At 44.2% G+C, this 27,319-nt stretch overlaps 2 protein-coding genes across 4 annotated transcripts in view; both read right to left on the reverse strand.

Moving 5' to 3' along the window:
• Positions 1-111: 111 nt before the first annotated feature.
• LOC120035034 overlaps positions 112-27,319 on the reverse strand; it is a 39,812-nt gene continuing 12,604 nt past the window's right edge. Inside the window, exons 1-6 of one of the 3 annotated variants that reach the window (XM_038981792.1) lie at positions 24,537-27,169; positions 23,910-24,046; positions 23,454-23,663; positions 21,823-22,029; positions 1,903-1,975; positions 112-1,799 (exon numbers count right to left, since the gene is read on the reverse strand). In XM_038981792.1, coding sequence (XP_038837720.1) covers positions 613-1,799; positions 1,903-1,975; positions 21,823-22,029; positions 23,454-23,663; positions 23,910-24,046; positions 24,537-24,834 — 2,112 coding nt within the window. In that variant the 5' untranslated portion in view covers positions 24,835-27,169 and the 3' untranslated portion in view covers positions 112-612. Of the gene's footprint in view, positions 1,800-1,902; positions 1,976-21,822; positions 22,030-23,453; positions 23,667-23,909; positions 24,047-24,536; positions 27,170-27,319 lie in introns of those variants that run through there. The other 2 variants (XM_038981791.1, XM_038981790.1) reach the window with 2 other exon arrangements.
• On the reverse strand, positions 5,319-10,467 carry LOC120035035. Its single transcript, XM_038981793.1, has 3 exons — positions 8,975-10,467; positions 7,233-7,369; positions 5,319-6,853 (listed from the first exon to the last, which is right to left on the reverse strand). Exons 1-3 carry the CDS (start codon positions 9,270-9,272, stop codon positions 5,849-5,851), a joined length of 1,440 nt encoding a protein of 479 aa, XP_038837721.1. The 5' UTR covers positions 9,273-10,467; the 3' UTR covers positions 5,319-5,848.

Consider the following 27,319-nt stretch of genomic DNA (forward strand, 5'->3'; position numbering starts at 1 on the left):
TTTTCCGGGGTTAAACCATCTACTTCCGGAGACAATTCAGCGTAAACACTGAGATCACAGTTTACTGTCTGATGAGATAAAGCTTCATGCATTATTCTCAAAGACAAAATACGTTCTTCTCATTTCCCATGAGTTGGTTTATTTCTCAAAACATCCCAAAAAACGTTTAAATTTTAACACAAGCATGTTCCTTGTGACAATCTTATTTTGGCCTGATTATTTTCAACACTACACAAATACTGTAGGAATTTGAATAATAAAAAGTTGAACCTTATGTTGAACCAATATAACAATCTGCAGCAAACATTGATTCATTCTTTTCATTACAATTTGCTCCAGAATACAAAATAATAGTTAGAGGAGAAAAAAGAGAACGCAAAGTATGAATACAAAGAACAGGTAACGCGACTTTTAATGCCGCGTGTACGTGCTAGTCGGAACTGGGAAACTCGGAAATCTCCAAGTTGCTAACTGGTTGAAATCGTGTATAACTAACAAGTCGAACATTTCAGAGTTGAGGCATTTAGACAGAGCAATCACACACCTCATTCAATTTCCAATCAATTCAGAAAAAAACTATCCTAAATCAACACAGCAAATCAATACAACATATCATTTCCTTGCGTGAACTGCCTGGTGTCTTATCAGATTGCTCAGAAAGGAGAAGTTTTTTCCACACTGGGTGCAGTGGAACCGTTTCTCCCCTGTATGGACACTCTGATGCACTTTCAGGTTGCTGGAATGAGAGAATTGTTTCCCGCATTGAGCGCATCTGAAAGGTTTCTCCCCTGTGTGTACTCTCTGGTGCCGCTTCAGGCCGCACAGCTGGCTGAACTGCTTCCCACACAGGGCACACTCGTACGGTTTCTCCCCCGTGTGGACCCTCTGGTGCATCTTGAGCTGGCACAGGTGAGGGTACTCCCTCCCGCAGAAGGTGCACCTGTAGGACCTCGCCCCCTCCTCCCTAGACCCTCTGTCCTGATGAGTCCCAGTCATGTCGCCCAGGTGGGTGTCGGGGGCGCTCCCCTCAAAATCCACCCAGGTGGGGTACTGCAGCTCCCCGGTTCCCTCGGCCAATGGAGCGGTGGTTGCGGGGTTCTGAAAGGTGCCGAGGCGGTTGTTGAAAGCGCCGTCCATGCCAATGGTGTAGAAGTGATTGTCAGGTGAGTTCTGTCTTGCTGCTGGCTGGACACCTGGGTGAGGATGATGATGATAAGTGTTACTCGAATGTCCTCCAAGAAGCATGGCATCTGCTTCACTATGTCCTCCTTGATGATGCCGGTGTTCCATGATGTCACCTTGTCTCCACGACGAGGGCGTGCCATCCCCATCTTCCCCCTCGTCAACATGGAGGGGGTCAATAACTATGACCTCAGACTTGACCCCTGAACCGCCCTGGGAATACTCGTGTTCACCCCTCACCATCTGAGGAAATGGGGGAATGGGGTTCAACTTTTTGAGAGGCGAGGGGCTTCCTGAGACTGTCTCGGCAGCATAACTAGAACAAGATGGCCGATCATTCACTGTATCACTGCCTCTTTGCTTACGGGAGTTTACAGGCAGATCGGTTGTTCTCTCGGGGTTTAGGCTGCGCTGCTGTTTAGCAACAGGTCCTGGACCTGTGAGTTGGAACACCTGGCTCAGGCTCTCAGGCTCCGGGTCTGACTTGAAAACAGTATCTGACCTGTTGACAGTCACTATGCTGTGTTTGGTTCTGAGCTGCTCAGTGAGCTCTGTTTGGTCCGTGTCTAGAGAGGTCTGTGTGTTTGGGTCTGTCATTCTGTGTTCACTATCAGTGCCTGAAGAGACAACAGAAGCATGATGGTCATATGTAGTCAAATAAAACAATGAGGTTGTCAATCAGTATGTCATTTTTTATTACAGCAATCCATTCATCATTACCTGGCATCTCCCTCAGACCCTCTTCTTTCTTCCATGGCTGGAGGTCTCTCTCCCCTTCCACAGTAGATTTGGCCTGAAAAGAGGAGGGAGGACAGAGTAGACAGACATGAGCTCTACAAAGCTCTCATACAAATGCAGGTCTATTATAACTTAGATATTACTAGGCTATAATATTGATCAACTGGCTTGAATTAAGATGTTAATTTACTGACTCAACTCATGGACACAGAACATCTGAAGCTTCTCTGTCCTCAAAACATTTGAAACTAAAATTGGACTGCAATAATTTCCTGTACTTTTGAAAGGAAAACATAGTTTCCTGCCAACTGACTGATTTCATTCGTAAGCAATGTGAGAATACACTATGCAGGTTCTATTTGAGAATATATATGTAGGGTCAATCTGAGAATATATATTTAGGGTCAATGTGAGAATATATATGTAGGGTCAATGTGAGAATATATATGTAGGGTCAATGTGAGAATATTTATGTAAGGTCAATGTGAGAATATATACACTGCTCAAAAAAATAAAGGGAACACTTAAACAACACAATGTAACTCCAAGTCCAAGAGCATGTGTCTGCTCAAACGGTCAGAAACAGACTGCATGAGGGTGGTATGAGGGCCCGACGTCCACAGGTGGGGGTTGTGCTTACAGCCCAACACCGTGCAGGACGTTTGGCATTTGCCAGAGAACACCAAGATTGGCAAATTCGCCACTGGCGCCCTGTGCTCTTCACAGATGAAAGCAGGTTCACACGCACATGTGACAGACGTGACAGAGTCTGGAGACGCCGTGGAGAACCTTCTGCTGCCTGCAACATCCTGCAGCATGACCGGTTTGGCGGTGGGTCAGTCATGGTGTGGGGTGGCATTTCTTTGTGGGGCCGCACAGCCCTCCATGTGCTCGCCAGAGGTAGCCTGACTGCCATTAGGTACCGAGATGAGATCCTCAGAGCCCTTGTGAGACCATATGCTGACACATGCACATTTGTGGCCTGCTGGAGGTCATTTTGCAGGGCTCTGGCAGTGCTCCTCCTGCTCAAAGGCGGAAGTAGCGGTCCTGCTGCTGGGTTGTTGCCCTCCTACGGCCTCCTCCACGTCTCCTGATGTACTGGCTTGTCTCCTGGTAGCGCCTCCATGCTCTGGACACTACGCTGACAGACACAGCAAACCTTCTTGCCACAGCTCGCATTGATGTGCCATCCTGGATGAGCTGCACTACCTGAGCCACTTGTGTGGGTTGTAGATTCCGTCTCATGCTACCACTAGAGTGAGAGCACCGCCAGCATTCAAAAGTGACCAAAACATCAGCCAGGAAGCATAGGAACTGAGAAGTGGTCTGTGGTCACCACCTGCAGAATCACTCCTTTATTGAGGGTGTATTGCTAATTGCCTTTAATTTCCACCTTTTGTCTATTCCATTTGCACAACAGCATGTGAAATTTATTGTCAATCAGTGTTGCTTCCTAAGTGGACAGTTTGATTTCACAGAAGTGTGATTGACTTGGAGTTACATTGTGTTGTTTAAGTGTTCCCTTTATTTTTTTGAGCAGTGTATTTTAGGGTCAATGTGAGTTTATTAGGTACACCACCCCCTTCACGAAAATGGTTCGCTCCTACAGACAGTGAGTCTGGTGGCCCTGGCTTGCTATATAAAGCAGGCAGACAGGCATCGAGGCATTCAGTTACTGTTAGATTGAACGTTAGAATGGGTAAAACAAGCGACCTAAGAGACTTTGAGCATGGTATGATTGTCAGTGCCGGGTGCGCGGTTCCAGTATCTCAGAAACGTCCGGCCTCCTGGGATTTTCACGCACAACCGTGTCTCTAGGATTTACCGTGAATGGTGCGACAAACAAAACATCCGGTCAGCGGCAGTCCAGTGGACGAAAACAACTTGTTGATGAGAGGTCGAAAAAGAATGGCTAGAATAATGCAAGCTAACAGGCGGGCCACAGACAGACAAATAACGGCGTAGTACAACAGTGGTGTGCAGAATGGCATCTCGGAACGCACAACTCATCGGCCCTTGTTACGGATGGGCTATTGCAGCAGACGACCACACCAGGTTCCACTCCTATCAACTAAAAACAAGCAGAAGCAGCTCAAGTGGGCACGCGATCACCAACACTGGACAATTGAGGAGTGGTACAACCGCATAGCCATTTTGCACAAGAAGCATGAGTCAATGGCCCCATCTTGCCTGGTGTCAACAGTACAGGCTGGTGGCGGTGGTGTAATGTTTTCCTGGCACAGGAATGTACCAATTGAGCAACGTTTGAACACCACAGCGTATCTGAACATTTTTGCTGACCAGGTGCATCCCTTCGTGGCTACAGGGGGGTCCGACCCAGTACTAGATGGGTGTACCTAATAAACTGGCCAGTGAGTGTATATTTACGGTCAAGAAGCACCATGAGGGGCCTCCCGAGTGACACAGCGGTCTAAGGCACTGCTTCGCAGTGCTTGAGGCGTCACTACAGACCCGGGTTCGATCCCAGGCTGTGTCCGGGAGTCCCATAGGGCGGTGCACAATTGGCCTAGTGTCTCCCGGGTTAGGGGAGGGTTTGGCTGGGGGGCTTTATTTGGCTCAACGCGCTCTAGCGACTCCTTGTGGCGGGCCCGGCGCCTGCAGGCTGACTTCGGTGTTTCCTCAGACACATTAGTTTCGAAGGACGCATGACTCGACTTTGGCCTCTCCCGAGCCCGTTGGGGAGTTGCAGCGATGAGACAAGCTCGCAAATGGATATCACAAAATTGGGAAGAAAAAGGGGGTAAAATACAAAAAAAATAAGAAGCACCATAATTCTTTGAAAAATATTATTTATTGAGGGAATTATAGGATTTAATGAACAAATTGGTACAAAAGGACAGTTTTTCACTCTCATGGTACAATTGCAGGATCTGCTATAACTTTGTGAGGCACGCAGTATTCTTATGAGAAAACCACCACTATCAGCCTTAAAAGTGAATGTGAATGATGCTGTTGGCCTTGAAGGAGCCAAGGAACTAAGAAAACTTAAAAGTTTATGCCGATAATGTAAATATGAACCACATTGTATTGTAAACCAGCCTTGTCTCAGACTAGATGTAACATAGTACATCTACATCTGTGACCCTCAAATGAATATGATATGGTACTTTTGGTATAGTTACATAAGAAAGAAGGTTACTTAAGGCAAAAATGAAAGGAGTGTGGTTGGTCGGCGTGGATGGGTGGGCGTACAACACAAAAGTCTAGCAACCCAAAGGTTGAGTGTTCAAATCTCATTATGGACAACTTTAGCTACTTACTACTTTTTAGCTACTTTGCAACTACTTAGCATTTTAGCTAACCCTTCCCCGAACCATAACCCTTTAACCTAACTCATTACCTTAACCCTAACCCCTAGCCTAGCTATCTAATCACATAGCTAACGTTAGCCAACACAAATTGTAATATGTCATATGTTTTGCAAATTTGTAGCGCTCTGCAAGAGCCGACTAGGTGAAAAATCTGTTGACGTGCCCTTGAACAACGCACTTAAGCATAATTGCTCCTGTAAGTCGCTCTGGATAAGAGCGTCTGCTAAATTACTAAAATGTAACAAATGTTTTTTTTATTTTATTTAACATGCATGAGACCAAAGCAAACATATGACAACGTTTGAACTCATGATATTGCTATAACATATTTTCAATAGGAATCTCTTGCTTCTGTGTCAGTTCTCAATGATGAAGCTTCTGATGTCTTTTCAGATTGCTGGAGTGGGAGAACCTGCGTCCGCACTGTGCACAACTGAAGGGCTTCTCTCCAGTGTGGACGTTCTGATGCACTTGGAGCTTGCTGGGGGACACAAAGCTCTTCTCACACAACGTGCAGGCGAACGCTCGCTTCCTGGTGTGGCCAACAGCGTGCTGCCGCAAGTCGCTCTCATGGACAAACTTCTTATGGCAGTTTGTTACAGTTGTTCTACGGTGCATAGTCTACCGTGTGTGGTGAGATTACTCAAGTGAGAGGAAATTGTGGTGCTTGGTCTAAAATGGCCAACAGGAAGTGAGGTATGAGTTGGTTGTTGAGCTCCTCTTCCTGGTATTTCAGAGTGTCTATGGAGGCTTGCCAACGAACACCAACTATCTTTGTTGGCCTCACCTGCATTTCCTGTGCCAAGATGCATGCCTGTATTTATCTCTGAGGGCCGGAAGACGGGTGAAACCAATTGCGTGGTGTTGTCTCTCATCGATTTGTGGCGTACAGGGTGAATCGTTGGTGCGTTTCTGTTAAACACTCCCACTCCCTGCGTATTTCCAGTCCGATTGTCCTGTGGTGCAGTAGCTGTACCCACCTGACCCCACTCGAAACCTCTATCTACCTGCTGCCCACTGGACACAGAGTCAATCACTATCACATGTTCTGATGAAGAATGGAACGACTTGGGGGAAAACCTGAGGTTTTCTAACCCTACACTTCTCATTTCCATGGCCGAGCTACTCTGTGTTTCTGGGCCCACTGGGCCACTCCCTAGGCCCATTACTTTAGTGTGAGCAGCAGAGGCACCATCATCAGTCGCTACTACCTCTCTGCACACCTGGTTTAAAGAATCTCTTAGGAGATTGAGGTCCCTGTTCATGTCACACTTTGTGTCCAGACTCTGTCTCTCTGCTCTGGGTTCAAGTCCTGTAAACTGCTGTGGTCCCTGGTTCACATTCCCTGTTTCTGACTGGAGGAAGACGGTGTCAGATCCACTGACCTCCATAGCGGTGTTGTTGTAGCTGTTGTTGCCTCTGGGGTCACTGGACTGAATGACAGGGTCCTCTGTGGTGGCTGCAGCCAGTTGGGTGGTTAGCTCTCTGCTGCCCTCCACTGTTCTGGCCGGGTGTCTGGACCTAGATTCCTGGTCATCTGTTTCTCCCTCCACCTTGATGATCAACAGGTCTGGTTCCCCTTCCTCGGTCTCTGCTGACTGCTGATGGGGTTAAGTGGGAGAGATGAGTGAGACAGAGCATACACTATCTACTGAATGGAGATATGGGCATGACATGGGATTTAGTGAAATTCATAGTAGTTGCCTTGGTGTTATTGTGTTATAACCAGTGGTGGAGGGTAAACTCCACCTTTTGTATTTTGCGTGAGCGTTTACAAACCGTTTGTGCAAAAATGCCTTGAAAGTATAGAGAGTATTACTTTAATCACAGCAAACATCTATGGTTATAATGTGCTGGGATATATACGTCTATACAGACATAACCTCATCCCCAGGCGGAAGGAAGTGTCTCGTGTCCGAGACTAAAACAGATAGAAGTCTGTGAAAGTATGAAAAATCGGCTTTTAAAATTGGAACTTACCTCATCACTTGTAGTATCCATATGCCTTGATGGAGAGACATCTTCTTGGTCCACGTCTATGGGCTGTCTGTCTCTTGGTATGCTGCTGTTCCCAAAACTCCTGTTGGAAAGTCTGTTTCTGCTTTGCCAAGTAGGTCCTGGAAATAATAGGGGAGGTTAAAAAAATAAATAATTATAACTACACTACATGGCCAAAAGAATGTGGACACCTGCTTGTCAAAACTCTCATTCAAAAATCATGTGCATTAATATGGAGTTGGTACCCCCTTTGCTGCTATAACAGCCTCCACTCTTCTGGGAAAGCTTTTCACTGGATGTTGGAACATTGCTGCGGGGACTTGCTTCCATTCAGCCACAAGAGCATTCGTGAAGTCGGGAACTGAAGTTGGGCGATTAGGCCTGGCTCGCAGTCGGCGTTCCAATTCATCCTAAAGGTGTTCGATGGGGTTGAGGTCAGGGTTCTGTGCAGGCCAGTCAAGTTCTTCCACACCGATCTCGACAAACCATTTCTGTATGGACTTTGCTTTGTGCATGGGGGCATTGTCATGCTGAAACAGGAAAGGGCCTTCCCAAAACTGTTGCCAGAAAGTTGGAAGCACAGAATTGTCTGGAACGTAATTGTATGCTGTAGTGTTAAGATCTCCCTTCACTGTAACTAAGAGGCCTCGCCAAAACCAGCCCCAGACCATTATTCCTCCTCCACCAAACTTTACAGTTGGCACTATGCATTGGGGCAGGTAGCGTTCTCCTGGCATCCGCCAAAACAGATTCGTCCGTCGGACTGCCAGATGGTGAAGAGTGTTTCATCACTCCAGAGAACGATTTCCTCTGCTTCAGAGTCTAATGGCGGTGAGCTTAACACCACTCCAGCAGATGCTTGGTATTGCGCATGGTGATCTTAGGCTTGTGTGCGGCTGCTCGGGCCATGTAAACCCATTTCATGAAGCTCCCGACGAACAGTTTTGTGCTGATGTATTGTCCAGAGGCAGTTTGGAACTCTGTAGTGAATGTTGCAACCGAGGACAGAAATGTTTTTTTGGGCTATGCGACTTCAGCACTCGGCGGTCCCGTTCTTTGAGCTTGTGGCCTACCACTTCGCGGCTGAGCCGTTGTTACTCCTACACGTTTCCACTTTACAATAACAGCACCTACAGTTGACCGGTGCAGCTCTAGCAGTGCAGCAATTTGACAAACTGACTTGTTGCCAAGGTGGTATCCTATGGAGGTGCCAAATTGAAAGTCATCGAGCTCTTCAGTACGTGCCATTCTACTACCAATGTTTGACTATGGAGATTGCATGGCTGTGTGCTCGATTTTATACACCTGTCAGCAACGGTGTGGCTGAAATTGCCGAATCCAATAATTTGAAGGAGTGTCCACATACTTTTATATATATATAGTGTATGACAGTTTAATAAATTATGATTACTTTCCATATGCCCCCATCCATCAATGGTGTTTTTACAAAGAACATGGCAAGCATAATACGTTCATGACGTGTGTAATGTGTCTTTAGAGCTAGAAGGATCCTAGCTGTGTTGACAGTACAAATTAAGCATGATACGTCATATATGGAATGTCAATAATACTGCTGGGCCCTAACTGTATTGACAGTACATAAATTATGGCTGTATTATGCTTGCTTTGAACTTTGTAAAACACAATTGATGGACGGGGTCAAATTGAAGATTCATGTAATTTAGCCTATGTGCACTGTCAAATTCATCATCACAACCACCAACCTGTCGTTGCCGTCTCTCGATGGTTGTGTCTGTTTAGCAGGCGTATTCCATGGAAGCGATTGTGGACGGACCCATTTGAAAACTTTGTTCTCTCAGCCCGAAACCTCGCGATCTGAAGTTCCATCAATTTCATATTCCTCCGTAGAAATTCGTTCTCCTTTTGGCTTTGGGAAATCTCCAGGTGTACAACCGCATAGCCATCGTCAACAACTTTGCAGATTTCGGCTACAGCCGCGTTGGCTAGCACCTCCATGATTGAGGCTATCTGCGCCTGGAAATCGACCACGGAACCCGACATTGTCCCCCGACGCTTTTGGTCCCTTTTCAATATGAAAACAGTCTTTGTGTTTTCTATATTATGATTCTCTACAGTTATCTAGCAATCTAGTAAAACAAATACAATCATATCAGAAGCTAAACATCGATAGATAGATAGCTTTTGATTGTAGCTAGCTTTATTTTCCTCGTCACAGTAATGTAATCATATGCTGGGCTGTAGAATTTAAAGTTTAACACTGCCACCTACTGTACAGGAGTGCTGCACAAGAATGTTGTACCTATGAAAGAAATATGTAATTTCGTGTAAACATTTCATTTTTTACTGTACTTTGGATCATCACTGCACCAATACAAATTCATAAGGATGTTTAAAATCTTCACCTGCAATAACTTCTACATTATCAATCCACTCTGGACCAAGCATCAAGCCAGCTGAACTGAAAACACGACCACTACACACAGAGGGTAGCGTTCCATGTGGAAACCTTCCAAACTGTTAACACATGGACCCAGTTTTAATATGAAAACCCCAGACGTGTGGAGCTTTTTCCCTTACAACCAGGGCCAGGAGTTTTTCCACACAACGTGCTTATCATTACTCCAAGTGGAGATGTGTGAATTAGCCCCTAGATGCTGATCTTAGGTCAGTTTTTAGTTTATTTTCCACAACCAGTTAAGGTTAGTATTGGAAGAGAGGAAGCTGATCCTAGACCTGTACCTAGGGGAAACTTCACCCTGAAACACTTAGGGCAGCCCAATGTCCTGTGGCCTGCCGCCAGTGTGGACGAGGTGGTGCTTCTTCATGTTGCCGGACTGGGTGAAGGACTTCCCACAGTAGACACATTGAAATGGTTTCTCTCCGGTGTGCACCCTCTCATGCATCTTCAGCTGGTGGCTGTGGGAGGAGCCCTTGGAGCAGTGGCTGCACCGGAGCTGCCTCTTGGCTGACGTTAGCTGTTGCGGCTGCTTTTCTATACATTTCGATGAAGAAGTGGAGCCTGTTGAAATTCGGGAAGGGGGCTTGCTTCCCTCTTTGGGGAACCTGGTGGAGAGTAACCCTTGGGGATGAAAAAGCGGTTTCGGGTGGACAGTCCATTGAAATCTAGCAATTTGGACCTCGATCCTACAATTCTCCCTTGCTCTGTGTTTTGAGTGTCAGGGGGACACTTCTCTGTCTGTCCAGACTCTATTGCCCCTCCGCATCCTCCTCTTTGACAGTAGATTTGGCCTGAAAAGAGGAGGGAGGAGTTAAGTCGACGGGCATGAGCTCTACAAAACTCTCCAAACAAATACAGGTGTATTATTACTATATCAAATCAAATTGTATTGGTTACATGCTCCAAATACAACAGGTGTAGACCTTACAGTGAAATGCTTACTTAAGAGCCCATTCCCAACAGTGCAGTTAAAAAGACAAATATTTGCAAAATAAAAAAGTTAATAGTAACACAATTAAAACAATAACGAGGCTATATACAAGGAGTACCATTACCGATTCAATGTTCCTGGGTTCGAGGTTGTTGAGGTAATACATTATAGTATGTACTTGTGGGTAGGGGTAAAAGTAACTAGGCTGTATTATTGATCAAATGAAGTTGTTCCTTTACTGACTCAACTCATGGACACAGAAAATCTGAAGCTTCTCTGTCCACAAAACATTTCAAACTAATATTGGTCTGCAGTAATTCCCTGTACTTTTAATAGGAAAATGTCCATTCCTTCCAACTCCCTGATTTAATTGGAAGCAATGTGAGAATATACAGGTAACTGCCAAAATAAAGGAAACATCAACAACGTTTCTTAATATGGTGTTGGGCCTCCACAAGCCAGAACAGCTTCAATGCACCTCGACATAGATTCTACAAGTGTCTGGAACTCTACTGGAGGGATGCGACATTTCTTCCTCGAAAAATTCCATCATTTGGTGTTGTTGATGGTAGTGGAAAACACTCCAGAATCTCCCATAATTGTCTTTCGTGAACTAATACTCGCTCTTCACTTTTTCCCTCCTACTAGCGCCGACTTTGCTGATAGCTAAACATTTTTTTAAATGGACTTACTTTGTCTGTGATACGTGGTTGTCCGACCTAGCTATCTTAAGATGACTGCACTAACTGTAAATACAATCTCATTTTATTGGTCACATACACATATTTAGCAGATGTTTTTGCAGGTGTAATGGAATGCTTGTGTTCCTTGCTCCAACAGTCCAGTAGTATCTAACAATTCACAACAATACACACAAATCTAAAAGTTAAATAATGGAATTAAGAAATATTAGGACGAGCAATGTCGGAGTGGCATTGACTAAAATACAGTAGAATACAGTATAGACATATGCAGTATGTAAACATTAATAATGGAACACTAGTCACTTTAATAAAGTGACCAGTAATTCCATGTCTATGTACATAGGGCAGTAGCCTCTAAGGTACAGGGTTGAGTAACCGGGTGGTAGCCGGCTAGTGATGGCTATTTAACAGCCTGATGGACTTGAGATAGAAGCTGTTTTTCGGTCTCTCGGTCGCAGCTTTGATGCACCTGTACTGACCTCGCCTTCTGGATGATAGCAGGGTGAACAGGCCGTGCCTCGGGTGGTTGATGCCCTTGATGATCTTTTTGGCCTTCCTGTGACATCAGGTGCTGTAGGCGTCCTGGAGGGCAGGCAGTGTGCCCCTAGTGATGCATTGGGCAGTCCGCACCACTATCTGCAGAGCCCTGCGGTTGCGGGCGATGCAGTACCAGGCGGTGATACAGCCTGAGAGGATGCTTTCTATTGTGCATCTGTAAAAGTTTGAGGGTTTTAGGTGCCAATCCAAATTTCGTCAGCCTCCTGAGGTTTAAGAGGCGCTGTTGTGCCTTCTTCACTACACTGTCTGTGTAAGTGGACCATTTCAGATCGTCAGTGATGTGTACTCCGAGGAACCTGAAGCTTTGAACTTGAAACTTGAAGTGATGTGTACTCCGAGGTACCGTTGATGTGGATAAGGGCGTGCTCCCTCTGCTGTCTCCTGAAGTCCATGTTTTGTTGATGTTGAGGTTATTTTCCTGGCACCACTCCGCCAGGGCCCTCACCTCCTTCCTGTAGACTGTCTCATCATTGTTGGTAATCAGGCCTACTACTGTTGTGTCGTCTGCAAATTTGAAGATTGACCTTCGATGTGTGCGTGGCCACGCAGTCATGGGTGAACAGGGAGTACAGGAGGGGGCTGTGCACACACCCTTGTGGGGCCTCTGTGTTGAGGATCAGCGTAGTGGAGGTGTTGTTTCCTACCTCAGGAAGTCCAGGTCCCAGTTGCACAGGGAAGGGTGTTCAGGCCTAGGGCCCCGAGCTTAATGATGAGCTTGGAGGCTACTATGGTGTTGAAGGCTGAACTATATGTAACCGATGTGAAATGGCTAGCTAGTTAGCGCGGTGCGTGCTAATAGCGTTTCAATCGGTGACGTCACTCGCTCTGAGACCTTGAAGTAGTTGTTCACCTTGCTCTGCAAGGGCCGTGGCTTTTGTGGAGCGATGGGTAACGATGCTTCGAGGGTGGCTGTTGTCTATGTGTGCAGAGGGTCCCTGGTTCGAGCCCAGGTAGGGCCGAGGAGAGGGACGGAAGCTATACTGTTACATATAGTCATTGAACAACATTCTTACATACAGTGAGGGAAAAAAGTATATGATCCCCTGCTGATTTTGTACGTTTGCCCACTGACAAAGAAATGATCAGTCTATAATTTTAATGGTAGGTTTAATTGAACAGTCAGAGACAGAATAACAACAAAAAAATCCAGAAAAACGTCTGACCTCTGTGATTGCCAACAAGGGTTTTGCCACCAAGTACTAAGTCATGTTTTGCAGAGGGGTCAAATACTTATTTCCATCATTAAAATGCAAATCAATTTATAACATTTTTGACATGCGTTTTTCTGGATTTTTTGTTGTTATTCTGTCTCTCACTGTTCAAATAAACCTACCATTAAAATTATAGACTGATCATTTCTTTGTCAGTGGGCAAACGTACAAAATCAGCAGGGGATCAAATACTTTTTTCCCTCACTGTAGGTATTCCTCTTGTCCGGATAGGGTAGTGTGCAGTGTGATGGCTATGGCGATTGCATTGTCTGTGGATCTATTGGGGCGGTATGCAAATTGAAGTGGGTCTAGGGTGTCAGGTAAGGTGGAGGTGATATGATCCTTAACTAGCCTCTCAAAGCACTTCATGATGACAAAAGTGAGTACTATGGGGCGCTAGTCTTTTAGTTCTGAAAGTAATTTAGTAAGTCACTCTGGATAAGAGCGTCTGCTAAGAGTAAAATGTAAATGTTCAATTGGGTTGAGATCTGGTAACTTAGAAGGCCATGGCATATGGGTTACATCGTTTTCAAGCTCATCAAACCATTCAGTGACCAATGGTAGCCAAAACAATTGCATTACCAGCATTTTTATGCATGACCCTAAGCATGATGGGATTTTAATTGCTTCATTGACTCAGGAAGCACCTGCTTTCAATACACTTTGTATCCCTCATTTTGTATCCCTCACTCCCTCATTTATCCCTCAGTGTTTCTATTATTTTGGCAGTTACCTGTATATATATAGGGTCAATATACACTCAGTGGCCAACTAGTACCAGGTCGGACCCCCTTTGCCACCACAACATCCTAAATTCTTCGGGACATGAAAACGTTGCTCAATTGGTATTGAGGGAACTAACACGTGCCTGGAAAATATTCCCCACACCCTTACACGACCAGTCTGTGCCGTTGACACCAGGCATGATGTGGCCATGGCCTCATGCTGTTTACACCAAATCCTGACTCTTCCATTAGCATGAAGCAGCAGGAACCAGGATCGCGTGACCATTGGAGCCGCTTCTTCTTGTTTTTAGTTGATAGGAGTGGAATCTGGTGTGGCCGTCTGCTGCAATAGCCCATTCGTTACAAGGACCGCTGAGTTGTGCGTTTCGAGATGCCGTTCTGCGCCATTATTTGCCTGTTTGTGGCCCGCCCGTTAGCTTGCACGATTCTTGACATTTTTCTTCGACCTCTCAGCAACACACTATCACACATACTGTACACTGCTGCTACTCAGTTTATTACCCATCCTGATTGCCTCGTCGCTTTTATCCCTACCTACATGCACATACTACCTCAACTACCTCGTACCCCCGCACATTGACTCGGTGCCGGTACTACTTGTATATAACCTCGTTATTGTCATTTTATTGAGTTACAATTGACAATTTTTATTTGGTAAACTTTTCTTACTTTTTAACTGTATTGTTGGGAAAGGGATCGTATTTCACGGTGAAGTCTACAACTGTTGTATTCGGCGCATGTGAAAAATACAATTTGATTTGAATATACAGTATACACTGAACAAAAATAAACGCAACATGCAACAATTTCAACGATTTCACTGAGTTACAGTTCATAAGGAAATCAGTCAATTTAAAAACAATTCATTAGGCCCTAATCTATGGATATGCATCTGTTGGTTACAGATACTGTACCTTAAAAACATTGTAGAGGCATGGATCAGAAAACCAGTCAGTATCTGGTGACATCTCCTTCACATAGAGTTGATCAGGCTGTTGATTGTGGATTGTGGAATGTTGTCCCACTCCTCTTCAATGGCTGTGCTTAGTTGCTGGATATTGGAGGGAACAGGGACACGCTGTCGTACATGTCGATCCATCCCAAACATGCTTGTGAGTATGCAGGCTACGGAAGAACAGACATTTTCAGCTTTCAGGAATTGTATACAGATCCTTGTGACATGGGGCCGTGCATTATCATGCTGAAAGACGAGGTGATGGAGGTGGGACTCAGGATCTCGTCACGGTATCTCTGTGCATTCAAATTGCCATCGACAAAAAAAATCAATTGTGTAATGATCATGCTGTTTAATCAGCTTCTTGATATGCCACACCTGTCAGGTAGATGGATTCTCTTGGCAAAAGAGAAATGCTCATTAACAGGGATGTAAACATTTGTGCACAACAGTTGAGAGAGAAGCTTTTTGTGCGTATGGAACATTTCTGGGATCTTTTATTTCAGTTCATGAAACATGGGACCAACAATTTACACGTTGCCTTTTTTTTGGTTCAGTATATTTAGGGTCAATGTGAGAATATTATTTACTGATTGAATTATACAAATTGATAAACAAAAACTGCAGGGGGTCTGCAAAAAAATAAATATATAATTATATATACATGTAAAAAGTGGAGAAAAGTGTATTTACAATGTTTATGAATATCATTAGCAAAAACAGAATAGACACATTTTGAATTAGAAAAGATAATATTTTATTTCTAAAGATGTCAACACATTTCCTAATATTGGGCAAATTACACTCACTGGAGCCAATTACACTGGCGTGTCTGACATAGGCTTTGAAAAAGCACCTACGAATAGGCTACCAGTGTGGCAAGTGCCACTGACTGCTAGTAAGTTCTTTACTTGAACATACATTTTTGCCAACACATGGCTAACCTTTGTTTAAATCAGCTAAATAGCTGCACTTAGCGAAAATGTGTTTGGCGTTAACTTTCTAGCCAGTAGGCCATGTTAGAGTTTAAACTTCTTCCAATTATAAAATGTGGGTATGTCAAAATACTGAATCTACTAAATCTATTCATAAAAAAAAAAAAGTTTACTACTTCTCCTTGCCATTATCATTCACCTGAAGATACAGTATGACAAGATGTGATTTTTTGGCTAACATATGATTGCTGGCCTGGGAGGGGGTCGCTGGGCAAGAAGAAAAGGTTGAAGTGTATGCAGCTAATGTAAATATGAACCACGTTGTGTATTATAAAACATAAGAGACCTGGGCTAACATCCTGAAGACATACAATGGATTGGGAAAGTATTCAGACCCCTTCACTTTTTCCACATTTTGTTACGTTACAGCCTTACTCTAAAACGGATGACAATCTTTTTCTCTCGTCAATCTACTCACAAAACTCCATAATGACAGAGACATTTTCACAAATGTATACAAATAAAACGTAAATACCTTATTTACATACAGTACCAGTCAAAAGTTTGGACACTCCTACTCATTCCCGATGGGGAATCCTGAGTGGCGCAGCGGTCTAAGGCACTGCATCTCAGTGCTAGACGCGTCATTACAGACCCTGATTTGATTCCAGGCTGTATCACAACCGGACGTGATTGGGGGTCCCATAGGGCGGCGCACAACTAGCCCAGCGTCGTCCGGGTTAGGGTTTGGGGTAGGCCGTCAATGTAAATAAGAATTTGTTCTTAGCTGACTTGCCTAGTTAAATAAATAAAAACTACAGGGTTTTTCTTTATTTGTTCTATTTTCTACATTGTAAAATAATAGTGAAGACATCAAAACTATGAAATAACACATATGGAATTATGTAGTAACCAAAAAAAGTGTTAAACTAATCAAAATATATTTTATATTTCAGATTGTTCAAAGTTGCCACCCTTTGCCTTGATGACAGCTTTGCACATGCTTGACATTCTTTCAACCAGCTTCATGAGGTAGTCACCTGGAATGCATTTCAATTAACAGGTGTGTTTTGTTAAATTATTTTGTGGAATTTCTTTCCTTCTTAATGCGTTTGAGCCAATCACTTGTGTAGTGACAAGGTAGGGGTGGTATACAGGAGATAGCCCTATTTGGTAAAATACCAAGTCCATATTATGGCAAGAACAGCTCAAATAAGCAAAGGGAAACAGTCCATTACAGATGAAGGTCAGTGAATTCGGAAAATTTCAAGAACTTTTAAAGTTTCTTCAAGTGCAGTGGAAAAACCATCAAGCGCTATGATGAAACTGGCTCTCAAGAGGATCGCCACAGGAAAGAAAGACCCGGAGTTACCTCTGCTGAAGAGGATAAGTTCATTAGAGTTACCAGCCTCAGAAATTGCAGCCCAAATAAATGCTTCACAGAATTCAAGTAACAGACACATCAACTGTTCAGAGGAGACTGCGTGAATCAGTCCTTCTTGGTCGAATTGCTGCAAAGAAACCACTACTAAAGGACACCAATAAGAAGAAGAGACTTGCTTGGACTGAGAAACATGAGCAATGGACATTAGACCGGTGGAAATCTGTCCTTTGGTCTGATGAGTCCAAATTTGATGATCTCCACATGTGTGGTTCCCACCGTGAAGCATGGTGGAGGTGTGATGGTGTTATGCTGGTGACACTGTCTGATTTATTTAGAATTCAAGGAACACTTAATGAGCATGGCTACCACAGCATTCTGCAGCGATACGCCATCCCATCTGGCTTGCACTTAGTGGGACTATCATTTGTTTTTCAACAGGACAATGACCCAACACACCTCCAGGCTGTGTAAGGGCCATTTGACCAAGAAGGAGAGTGATGGAGTGCTGCATCAGATGACCTGGCCCCAACAATCACCCGACCTCAAACCAATAAAGATGGTTTGGGATGAGTTGGACTACAGAGTGAAGGGAAAGCAGCCAACAAGTGCTCAGCATATGTGGGAACTCCTTCAAGACTGTTGAAAAAGCATTCCAGGTGAAGCTGTTAGAGAATGCCAAGTGGTGGCTACTTTGAAGAATCTCAAATATAAAATATATTTTGATTTGTTTAACACTTTTTTTTGGTTACTACATGATTCCATATGTGTTATTTCATAGTTTTGATGTTTGCACTGTTATTCTACAATGTAGAAAATAGTAAAAATTAAGAAAAACCCTTGAATGAGTAGGTGTGTCCAAACGTTTGACTGGTACTGTAAGTATTCAGACCCTTTGCTATGAGACTCAAAATTGAGCTCAGGTGCATCCTGTTTCCATTGATCATCATTGAGATGTTTCTACAACTTGATTGGAGTCCACCTGTGGTGAATTAAATCGCTTGGACATGATTTGGAAAGGCATACACCTGTCTATATAAAAGGTCACACAGTTCACAGTGAATGTCAGAGCAAAAACCAAGCCGTAACGTTGAAGGAATTGTCCGTAGACCTCCGAGAAAGGTTTGTGTTGAGGCACAAATCTGGGGAAGGCTAGCAAAACAAGAAGTTTGGAAGCACCAAGATTCTTCCTAGAGCTGGCCGCCCCATGCCAAATTGAGCAATCGGGGGAAAAGGGCCTTGGTCAGGGAGGGGACCAAGAACCCGATGGTCACTCTGAAAGAGCTCCAGAGTTCCTCGGTGGAGATGGGAGAACTTTCCAGAAGGACAACCATCTTTTCAGCACTCCACAAAATCAGGCCCTTTATGGTAGAGTGGCCAGATGGAAGCTACTCCTCAGTAAAACGCACATGACAGCCCGTTTGGAGTTTGCCAAAAGGCAACTAATGAACTCTCAGACCATGAGAAACAAGATTCTCTGGTCTGATGAAACCAAAATTGAACTCTTTGGACTGAATGCCAAGCGTCCCATCTGGAGGAAACCAGGCACCGCTCATCACTATGGTGAAGCATGGTGGTGGCAGCATCATGCTGTGGGGATGTTTTTCAGTGGCAGTGACTGGGAGACTAGTCAGGGTTGAGGGAAAGATGAACGGAGCAAAGTACAGAGAGATCCTTGATGAAAACCTGCTCCAGAGCACTTAGGACATGACTGGGGCGAAGGTTCACCTTCCAACAGGACAATGACACTAAGCACACAGTCAAGACAACGCAGGAGTGGCTTCGGGACAAGTCTCAATAACCTTGAGTAGCCCAGCTAGAGCCCGGACTTGAACCCGATCAAACATCTCTGGAGAAACCTGAAAATAGCTGTGAAGCGACGCTCCCCATCCAACTTGACAGAGCTTGAGAGGATCTGCAGAGAAGAATGGGAGAAACTCCCCAAGTTTGTAGCGTCATACCCAAGAATACTTAGACTGTAATCGCTGCCAAAGATGCATCAACAAAGTACAGAGTAAAGGGTCTGAATACTTATGTAAATGTAATATTTCCCGTTTTTATTTATTTAATATATATACACTGCTCAAAAAAATAAAGGGAACACTTAAACAACACAATGTAACTCCAAGTCAATCACACTTCTGTGAAATCAAACTGTCCACTTAGGAAACAACACTGATTGACAATACATTTCACATGCTGTTGTGCAAATGGAATAGACAACAGGTGGAAATTATAGGCAATTAGCAAGACATCCCCAATAAAGGAGTGGTTCTGCAGGTGGTGACCACAGACCAATTCTCAGTTCCTATGCTTCCTGGCTGATGTTTTGGTCACTTTTGAATGCTGGCGGTGCTTTCACTCTAGTGGTAGCATGAGACGGAGTCTACAACCCACACAAGTGGCTCAGGTAGTGCAGCTCATCCAGGATGGCACATCAACGCGAGCTGTGGCAAGAAGGTTTGCTGTGTCTGTCAGCGTAGTGTCCAGAGCATGTAGGCGCTACCAGGAGACAGGCCAGTACATCAGGAGACGTGGAGGAGGCCGTAGGAGGGCATCAACCCAGCAGCAGGACCGCTACCTCCGCCTTTGTGCAAGGAGGAGCACTGCCAGAGCCCTGCAAAATGACCTCCAGCAGGCCACAAATGTGCATGTGTCTGCTCAAACAGTCAGAAACAGACTCCATGAGGGTGGTATGAGGGCCCGACGTCCACAGGTGGGGGTTGTGCTTACAGCCCAACACTGTGCAGGACGTTTGGCATTTCCCAGAGAACACCAAGATTGGCAAATTCGCCACTGGCGCCCTGTGCTCTTCACAGATGAAAGCAGGTTCACACGCACATGTGACAGACGTGACAGAGTCTGGAGATGCCGTGGAGAGCGTTCTGCTGCCTGCAACATCCTCCAGCATGACCGGTTTGGCGGTGGGTCAGTCATGGTTTAGGGTGGCATTTCTTTGGGGGGCCGCACAGCCCTCCACGTGCTCGCCAGAGGTAGCCTGACTGCCATTAGGTACCGAGATGAGATCCTCAGACCCCTGACCCCTTGTGAGACCATATGCTGGTGCGGTTGGCCCTGGGTTCCTCCTAATGCAAGACAATGCTAGACCTCATGTGGCTGGAGTGTGTCAGCAGTTCCTGCAAGAGGAAGGCATTGATGCTATGGACTGGCCCGCCCGTTCCCCAGACCTGAATCCAATTGAGCACATCTGGGACATCATGTCTCGCTCCATCCACCAACGCCACGTTGCACCACAGACTGTCCAGGAGTTGGCGGATGCTTCAGTCCAGGTCTGGGAGGAGATCCCTCAGGAGACCACCTCATCAGGAGCATGCCCAGGCGTTGTAGGGAGGTCATACAGGCACGTGGAGGCCACACACACTACTGAGCCTCATTTTGACTTGTTTTAAGGACATTACATCAAAGTTGGATCAGCATGTAGTGTGGTTTTCCACTTTAATTTTGAGTGACTCCAAATCCAGACCTCCATGGGTTGATAAATTTGATTTCCATTGATAATTTGTGTGTGATTTTGTTGTCAGCACATTCAACTATGTAAAGAAAAAAGTATTTAATAAGAATATTTAATTCATTCAGATCTAGCATGTGTTATTTTAGTGTTCCCTTTATTTTTTTGAGCAGTGTATATATACACACACACACACACATTTGCAAAAATGTATAACCTGTTTTTGCATTGTCATTATGGGGTAGTGTGTATAGATAGAATACTTCACGAATGCACTGTAGAACAAATCAAGTTTGAACTCATGATATTGCTATAACAGCTTTTTTCAATAGGAATCTCTTGCTTCTGTCCAATTTCTCAATGATGAAGCTTCTGATGTCTTTTCAGATTGCTGGAGTGGGAGAACCTGCGTCCGCAATGTGCACAACTGAAGGGCTTCTCTCCAGTGTGAACATTCAGGTGCATTTGGAGATCGGTGCGGGACATAAAGCTCTTCTCACACAAGTTGCAGGCGAACGCCCGCTTTCTGGTGTGGATGACCGCGTGCTGACGCAAGTCACTCTCGTGGACAAACTTCTGATGGCAGCTCAGGCAACCGTACAATCGCTCTATGGTGTCAGGTCTAACGTGTGTGGCAATATTACTCGAGTGAGACGAAGTTGTGGCGCTTTGTCTAAAATGGCCGACAGGAAGTGAGGTATGAGCTGGTTGTTGAACTCCTCTTCCTGGTATTTCAGAGTATCTATGGAGGCTTGCCATCGTAGGTGCGTTCCTCTCAAACACTCCCTCTCCCTGCGTATTTCCAGTCCCATTGACCTGTGTAGTAGTAGCTGTACCCACCTGACCCCACTCAAAATCTCTATCTACCTGCTGCCCACTGGATACAGAGTCAATCACTATCACGTGTTCTGATGAGGAATGGAATGACTTGGGGGGAAACCTGAGGTTTTCTAACCCTACACCTCTCATTTCTATGTCTGAGCTAGTTTGTGTTTCTGGGCCTACTGGGCCACTCCCTAGGTCCATTACTTTAGTGTGAGCAGCAGAGGCGCCATCATCCGTCGCTACTACCTCTCTGCACACCTGGTTTAAAGAATCTCTTAGGAGATTGAGGCCCCCGTACATGTCACACTTTGTGTCCAGACTCGGTCTCTCTGCTCTGGGTTCAAATCCTGTGTACTGCTGGAGTCCCTGGTTCACATTCCCTGTTTCTGACTGGAAGACGACGTCAGATCCACTGACCTCCATAGCGGTGTTGTTGTTGCCTCTGGGGCCACTGGACTGGAAGGCAGGGTTCTCTGTGGTGGCTGCAGCCAGTTGGGTGGTTAGCTCTCTGCTGCCCTCCACTGTTCTGGCTGGGTGACTGATCCTAGAGTCCTGGTCATCTGCTTCTCCCTCCACCTTGATGATCAGCAGGTCTGGTTGCCCTTCCTCTGTCTCTGCTGACTGCTGATGGGGTTAAGTGGGAGAGATGAGTGAGTGAGACAGAGCATACACTATCTACTGAATGGAGATATGGACATGACATGGGATTTAGTGAAATTCATAGTAGTCTCGTTGTTATTGTGTTATAATCAGTGCTGTAGTGGAGGGTAAACTCCACCTTTTGTATTTTGCACAAAAACCTTCATAAAGACATTGGATAGAAGTAAATTATTCCACTAATACAAATATAACTGCACATATATCTTAAGACTGTTTTCATGAATTTTATTATATACTCTTTAATCCAATTCAAAAACAGCAAGGGACGTGATCCAGGAAGTAGACAGGATTTTCATAGCGTATTGCTATAAAACGAACTGACATAATGCTAATCCATAGCTTTTTTCCATAGGAATCTCTCGCTTCTATGTCAGTTCTCAATGATGAAGCTTCTGATGTCTTTTCAGATTGCTGGAGTGGGAGAACCTGCGTCCACACTGTGCACAACTGAAGGGCTTCTCTCCAGTGTGGACGTTCTGGTGAACTTGGAGATGGCTGGCGCACACAAAGCTCTTCTCACACAAGGTGCAGGAGAACGTCCGCATTCTGGTGTGGATGACCGCGTGCCGCCGTAAGTCACTCTCGTGGACAAACTTCTTATGGCAGCTTGGGCAACCATACGGTCGTTCTACGGTGCCAGGTGTAACATCTGTGGCGAGAATACTGGAGTGAGAGGAAGTTGCGGCGCTTAGTCTAAAATGGCAATCAGGAAGTGAGGTATGAGTTGGTTGTTGAGCTCCTCTTCCTGGTATTTCAGAGTGTCTATGGAGGCTTGCCAACGAACACCAACTATCTTTGTTGGCCTCAACTGCATTTCCTGTGCCAAGATGCATGCCTGTATTTATCTCTGAGGGCCGGAAGACGGGTGAAACCAATTGCGTGGTGTTGTCTCTCATCGATTCGGGGTGATTCATTGGTGCGTTTCTGTTAAACACTCCCACTACCTGCTTATTTCCAGTCCCATTAACCTGTGGTGCAGTAGCTGTACCCACCTGACCCCACTCAAAACCTCTATCTACCTGCTGCACACTGGACACAGAGTCAATCACTATCACATGTTCTGATGAGGAATGGAACGACTTGGGGGAAAACCTGTGGTTTTCTAACCCTACACTTCTCATTTCCATGGCCGAGCTAGTCTGTGTTTCTGGGCCACTCCCTAGGTCCATAACTTTAGTGTGAGCAGCAGAGGCGCCATCATCCGTCGCTACTACCTCTCTCCACACCTGGTTTAAAGAATCTCTTAGGAGATTGAGGCCCCCGTACATGTCACACTTAGTGTCCAGACTCGGTCTCTCTGCTTTGGGTTCAAATCCTGTGTACTGCTGTGGTCCCTGGTACACATTCCCTGTTTCTGATTGGAGGAGGACGGCGTCAGATCCACTGACCTCCATAGCGGTGTTGTTGTAGTCGTTGCCCCTGGGACCTCTGGGCTGGAAGGCGGGATCCTTGGTGGTGGCTGCAGCCAGTTGGGTGGTTAGCTCTCTGCTGCCCTCCACTGTTCTGGCTGGTTGTCTGGACCTAGATTTCTGGTCGTCTGCTTCTCCCTCATCCTTGATGATCAGCAGGTCTGGTTCCCCTTCCTCTGTCTCTGCTGACTGCTGATGGGATTAAGTGGGAGAGATGAGTGAGTGAGACAGAGCATCCACTATCTACTGAATGGAGATATGGGCATGACATGGGATTTTGTGAAATTCATAGTAGTTGTTATTGTGTTATAATGTGCTGGCATACACATCTATACAGACATGACCTCATTCCCAGGCAAAACGTTCTGGTGTGCGAGACTAAAATAGGCATAAGTCTGTGACAGTCTAAAATCGGCTGTTAAAATTGGAACTTACCTCATCACTTGTAGCATCCATATGCTTTGATGGAGAGACATCCTCTTGGTCCACGTCTATGGGCTGTCTGTCTCTTGGTATGCTGCTGTTTCCAAAACTCCTGTTGGAAAGTCTGGCTCTGCTTTGCCAAGTAGGTCCTGGAAATAAAGAGGTAAAAAAATAAAAAATCATAACTATGATGTTACCTAAATTATGATCATCTTCCATATGCCCCCATCCATCAATGGTATTTTTACAAAGAACAAAGGAAGCATAATACGTTCATGACGTGTTATAATGTGTCTATAGAGCTAGAAGGATCCTAGCTGTGTTGACAGTACAAAGTAAGCATGACATACACTGAGTGTACAAAACATTTACAACACCTGTTCTAATCTATTTCTGTGTTCATATTTCAGAACAGAGATTATTTAGACTTTAAGGATAGTGGAAAAAAATCACGCTGTGAGGAAAAATAGAGCCACTCTACAAATTAGTACTACCACATACACAGTGGGGAACAATGGGCCTTCTACGCCTTCAAGAAGGGCTAAGGATTTCTAAAATAATTATTATAATTATATTATTTTCAATAATGTTGATTCTAGGATGTTCTTTGTGTACACGGTCAAATGCATCATCACCAACCTGTCGTTGCCGTCTCTCGATGGTTGTGTCTGTTTTGCAGGCGTATTCCATGGAAGCGATTTTGAACGGACCCCTCTGAAGACTTTGTTCTCTCAGACCGAAACCTCGCGATCTGAAGTTCCATCAATTTCATTTTCCTCCGGAGAAATTCGTTCTCCTTGTGGCTTTGGGACATCTTCAGGTGTACAACCGCATAGCCATCGTCAACAACTTTGCAGATTTCGGCTACAGCCGCGTTGGCTAGCACCTCCATGATTGAGGCTATCTGCGCCTGGAACTCGACCACGGAACCCGACATTGTCCCCCGACGCTTTTGGTCCCTTTTCAATATGAAAACAGTCTTTGTGTTTTCTATAATATTATAATAATCTACAGTTATCTAGTTTGCTATTAAAATAAAGTTAATCCTATCAGAAACGAAACATCGCTAGCTTTGTTTGTAGCCGGTGATTCTTTCCTTTTCCTCATCATTATGCTGGACTGTGGAATTACATTTTAACACCGCCACCTACTGTACAGGAGTTCTCCATCACAACAACGTTGTAGCTAAGTAACAAAAAAACTAGGCTTGTGGCCCCAAAAATGTTGGAGACACCCCTACCCGAGCTATTACAAAACACATGTTTTTTCCACATCTATAATAGCTGTTATTTATTAAAATGGGTGATTATGTAAAAATATTTTACTGAATAAGTGGTTAATTGATAGATATTGTGACAAAACGCCCTAAACTAAGAAAAGTGCACAATAATGCCTGGCTTGAAGTGGCATTTCCACATAACCATATGTAACCCAATATATGCTGTCTGCCCCACATACACAGGCAAACAGCATCAGGATATCTTAATGTATCTTGGAAATATAGACCTGTAAACACAGAGATACAATAGGTGGAAATATCAACTATTAATATTTATGATGAATGTACACCTTACTTTTTGGTAGCTGAATAATAGACAAGTTCCCAAGTCATTGCTCTCATCCAGCGCTGTTTGGTCCTGCTTGATAAAAATACATAGTTCCACATTTTTGTTGTTGTCGTGGCTATTGTAATCGGCTCTAAAGAAAACAAGTGGGCTTAGACATCGAAATTAAACATTTTGGGTCCAAGGTTCCTTGAAGGATTTTGTATCTTTTGCCCCTACTCATGTAATTAAACCACATATTATTTTTGGGGGGCACCCTAGATTTGACCTCAAATCCAATATGGTATCCAAAATCCAATATAGGTGCAATAATATAATTTGATGGTGGTTAATGTATGAATTAAGGAAATGTGATAATTTTTTTTTAGAATTATGTAAAACACTTTACCCATAAAGACTGTTTTGGTGTAAATCTATTTTATTCTGATTCCAATATGTCCAACATGATTCACACACCTTTGCCTGCTTATAGTGAGGTCCAAAGGCATTTGGACAGTGAACATGTTTTGTTGTTCTTATGGCTCTGTACTCCAGCACATTGAATTTGAAATGATACAATGACTATGAGGTTAAATTACAGACTGTAAACTTTACAGGAAAGATTCATCAATTTTGAATGTTATATTGTTTTTGTGTGAGCGATGTTCTATCGATACCAGAGGTCATGCGTTTCATGTGTATAGGAGCTATTGCCTTTCGAGAAGGTAGAAATTTGGCCGGTATGATGTACCATTGCGATAAAACCACTCTCACTACACTGGAAATGAAGAGAAATACGACTTTTTGATCGCAAAAAAAGTCTGGGATTCGTGTCAGATTTCAATACTTGACAATGTCAAGATAGAAGACAACCTATCAAATGAACCATTGATCATATTTGTGCGATATTCCTACCTTCATCAAACTTGTGACTCTACTTGTTGGATGCATTTGCAGTTTGTTTTGGTTGTTTTTCAGATTATTTTGTACCCAATAGAAATCAAATCAAATTGTATTTGTCACATGCACCGTATAGAACAGGTGTAGTAGACATTACCGTGAAATGCTTACTTACAAGCCCTTAACCAACAATGCAGAATTTATTTTAAAGTAAGTAAGAAAATATTTGTACAAAATAAATAAATTAAAGAAAAAAAGTAACACAATAAAATAACGATGCTATATACAGGGGGGTACAGGCACAGAGTCAATGTGCGGGGGTACAGTTTAGTCAAGGTAATATGTACATGTAGTTAGGGGTAAAGTGACTATGCATAGATAAACAGCAAGTAGCAGCAGTGTAAAAAAGGGTGTCAATGCAAATTGTCTGGGTAGCCGTTTGATTAACAGTTTAGCAGTCTAATGGCTTGAGGGTAGAAGCTGTGAATGGTACATAATGTATTGTGTCATTTTGGAGTCACTTTTATTGTAAATAATGATGAGTGAGAGTTTTCGGCATAAAAATAATAAATATGAGCAAAGTGCTGGAGTACAGAGCCAAAACAACAACAAAATGTGTCACTGTCCCAATACTTTTGGACCCAACTGTATATCAAATGACAGCGTTTTCATGAATTTGATTATTTACTCTTAAAACCCATTAAAAAAAATGCAATGTACATGATCCAGGAAGTAGGCAGGACTTTCATAGAGTATTGCAAAAACCTGACATAATTCTAATCCATAGCTTTTTTTCCATAGGAATCTCTTGACTCTGTGTCACTTCTCAATGATGAAGCTTCTGATGTCTATTCAGATTGCTGGAGTGAGAGAACCTGCGTCCGCACTGTGCACAACTGAAGGGCTTCTCTCCAGTGTGGACGTTCTGGTGCACTTGGAGCTTGCTGGGGGACACAAAGCTCTTCTCACACAACGTGC

The sequence above is a fragment of the Salvelinus namaycush genome, chromosome 42, assembly GCF_016432855.1.
Source record: "Salvelinus namaycush isolate Seneca chromosome 42, SaNama_1.0, whole genome shotgun sequence".
NCBI classification, from domain to species: Eukaryota; Metazoa; Chordata; class Actinopteri; order Salmoniformes; family Salmonidae; genus Salvelinus; species Salvelinus namaycush.

Coding starts and splice junctions, on each gene's coding strand:
- LOC120035035 (XM_038981793.1), bottom strand. CDS start 9,272: ATGTCGGGTTCCGTGGTCGATTTCCAGGCGCAGATAGCCTCAATCATG. Junction 7,370..8,974: donor TCGAGAGACGGCAACGACAG/GTTGGTGGTTGT, acceptor TATTATTTCCAG/GACCTACTTGGCAAAGCAGA. Junction 6,854..7,232: donor TGGATACTACAAGTGATGAG/GTAAGTTCCAAT, acceptor TAACCCCATCAG/CAGTCAGCAGAGACCGAGGA.